This window comes from Myotis davidii, unplaced genomic scaffold, assembly GCF_000327345.1.
Source record: "Myotis davidii unplaced genomic scaffold, ASM32734v1 scaffold148, whole genome shotgun sequence".
NCBI classification, from domain to species: Eukaryota; Metazoa; Chordata; class Mammalia; order Chiroptera; family Vespertilionidae; genus Myotis; species Myotis davidii.
The window spans coordinates 4,422,645-4,425,642 of NW_006299479.1; the positions used below are offsets into that span (position 1 = coordinate 4,422,645).

The following is a 2,998-nucleotide window of genomic DNA, read 5'->3' on the forward strand; positions in this document are numbered from 1 at the left end:
TTTTCTGGGGTTGGTCTGGAAGAGCAAGGGGCTGCTACTAGTGGGAAGAGGGAGGGAAGGCTCACCCCCGTTCCCATATTTCTGATTCTCTCTATACATCGCTGGTCTCACTCACCTCCCCCAGGCTATATACTGTTAGACCCCCCAGTCCGATGGGGAACACAGGCCGTCCTGAGGGATCCAGGGCAATGGGCTGAACCAGCTTGCGAGCACCTCCCTCCATTTTCTTTCTCTTGGATGTTTTCTTCAGAACTGAAACGCAAATCTGGGGTCACCCACTTTAGGCCCCTCCCAATGCTAAGGGGAAAGGAAAACTTTACATGTAAGTGCTAAGAGTAATAAGCCAATCCTGGTTCTACACGCTCACTGAATGGGCACATGGGACTTTTCTCGGAAGCCCTGAGTATCTTTCTAACCCACCCACCTAGCAGTAACAACTTTTAATATTACTGCTTAGGACCTAAAAGCCTTGTACTTTTAAAAATACATATATTGTTATTGATTTCAGAGAGGAAGGGAGATATAGAAACATCAATGAAGAGAAAGAATCGTTGATCGGCTGCCTCCTGCACGTTCCCTACTGGGGATCAAGCCCGCAATGGGGATCAAGCCCACAACCCCCGCATGTACCCTGATTGGGAATCTAAATGTGAACTCCTGGTTCATAGGTCAATGCTCAACCTCTGAGCCACACCAGCCAGGCAAGCCTTGAACATTTTAAGGCCTCTTACTTCACTTTTAAAGATCAGAAATTTCCCAAGCCAGCAGTGTGCACTAAAGGCCACATTGGTTGTTTCCCTGAATCTAGGAAAGACAGGACTGAAGGCAACCCAGAGAGTTGGGGATACAGAAGAAGGTGGAAGCCTTAGCTACTCCCTTCACATTTGACCAGGTCTAACTGGAACTCTTCCACTCAAAGTGGCTCTGATCCACTTGCTTTTCACAGGCTATGAGGGCTGCTTAAGGACCAGATGAGAGTTTAAGGATATCTGTGGCTGTGTGTGTCTACCAGTTAGTATCAGGTCGTTGTCAATAATTGCTGAGCCACTGGCACAACTGATATGTCCTCTGAGGTACCTTCCAATTTGTTATTCTCTTTGCCTTTTTCTTTTTTCTCCTTCTTGGATTTCTTCCCAAATGGTTCCTCAGCCCCCGTGCTAGGCCCGGAACTGGCCCCAGCTCCCTGCAGAGCTCCCACAGAGCTGGCCACACCATAAGCCAGGGGCAAACTGGAGCTGTGAGCAGGAGCGGCAGGCGGCACTTCCCCTTCAGTCAGAGCCTGCAGCTGCAGGAGCTTCTTCAGCAGGTACCTGAGGTGGGAAGGCGAGGAAGCAGATGTATGAACTTCCCTCTCATCTCAGGTCAGTATTTTACTTATGTTCTGGGAAAGCCAGAACTATATATAAAGATTAATGTCCTCATAAAGATAACATTCTTATTGGACCCCGAGAATAATAAAGTTCCAGAGGGGAATACTCAAGGGGCCAAGGATAAAGAATTGCAGTGTATCTCTTTGCATCTGGAAGTATTAGGCTTCTGAAGGGCATATACCATGAATTGCAGATGTATATATACTCATTGTGCTTTGCACAGAGTAAATATTTGCAGAATAAGAGAGTTTCTTTTATAATTGTGGAGTCATAATTAGATTACTTATTAGTTGGAGCAAGAGGGCTTTATCAGAGAGATGAACAGAGGAGCTGTCTCATCACTATTGGTCTAACACGACCTGAGTAAACAGGAACCAATACCACAGGTTGTAGTCTTCTCTACTTGATCAGTGGCCAGCGGGCTGTGCAATGCACAAAACTCCCACTGGAGAAAAATCCCCAGAGCGGTAACACCATATCAACCACCAAAACTGAGGTTCTGAACACAAAATGGAGTCTGCTCACCGTCTTTCTTCTTTTGCTTTAAGAAATTTTTCCTCAAGACGAGCAATTTCATCACAAATAGCAGCATTTTCCTTAAAAAAAAGAGAAATATCCTATATAATAAAAGGCTAATATGCAAATGGACCGAACAGCAGAATGATGGGTCACTATGACATACAGACCACCAGAGGGCAGACGCTCAATGCAGGAGACGCCCCCTGGTGGTGAGTGCACTCCCACAGGGGGAGCACCACTCAGCCAGAAGCTCTGAGCTGGGCTCACAGCTGGTGAGGGCAGTGGTGGTGGGAGCCGGGACTGCGAGAGGGCTCAGGCTGGGCTGAGGGCCACCCCCCAAGTGCAAGAATTTTGTACAGTGGGCCTTTAGTAATCACATAAAATGAATAAAAGATCAAAGTATTATGCTGGGAAGAATTCTATTTCAAACCAAAGTCTTTGTTGCTAGATAAGAAGAACTAGTCTACTGTGCAAACTATAAAAGAACCTGGTAGAGTCAGGGTAATTATAGACTTTATCAAAACTGGGGTATCTGAGTAAAAAGGGGGCACTATTAATGATTATGCCAGAACAATATGGTAAACTATGGCTGTTCTAGGCAAACCAAGATGTACAGTCATCCTAAGTAGGGTAGCCTTTGCCAGAGAAAAGGGAATATGGCTTAAATCCACAGATGCTTAAATTCAACCCAGAAAAATATGAATACCCATTCCCAAGTACTCTCACTTCGAGGGGCTTCGAAAACCAACCTAACCCAAAGCATCCCGTGCAATATGAATCCTAAAGAGAAAAATGGGATGAACAAAATCAACTCCAGTATGTAAAATGCTTAAACTTCCTTATCCAAGTACTGCCTGCCTGTACTGATGACTCAATCTATTTCCCAAGCATCATTCATTCATTCGCTCATTCGTTCAATCCTGAAGGGGATGCTCCAAGCTGTCCGGACATTCTACAAGGTGGGACCTCTCTCTGAATGTTCAAAACAACAGCCCTTTTCTCCACAAAACCTTTACGTAACACTTCATGGAACCAAAGTCCTTCTCATAACAGCGGCTCCAAGCTTTATGTGCCTTTGACAAGTGTGTGTGTGTGGCAGGGGTGGGGTG

General features: G+C 45.6%; 1 protein-coding gene across 1 annotated transcript in view; it reads right to left on the bottom strand.

Annotated features, from left to right (window-relative positions):
- TBRG1 (transforming growth factor beta regulator 1) overlaps positions 1 to 2,998 on the bottom strand; it is a 10,839-nt gene that overhangs the window by 6,624 nt on the left and 1,217 nt on the right. Inside the window, exons 3-5 of the mRNA XM_006775108.2 lie at positions 1,896 to 1,966; positions 1,078 to 1,310; positions 116 to 252 (exon numbers count right to left, since the gene is read on the bottom strand). Coding sequence (XP_006775171.1) covers positions 116 to 252; positions 1,078 to 1,310; positions 1,896 to 1,966 — 441 coding nt within the window. The remainder of the gene's footprint in view (positions 1 to 115; positions 253 to 1,077; positions 1,311 to 1,895; positions 1,967 to 2,998) is intronic.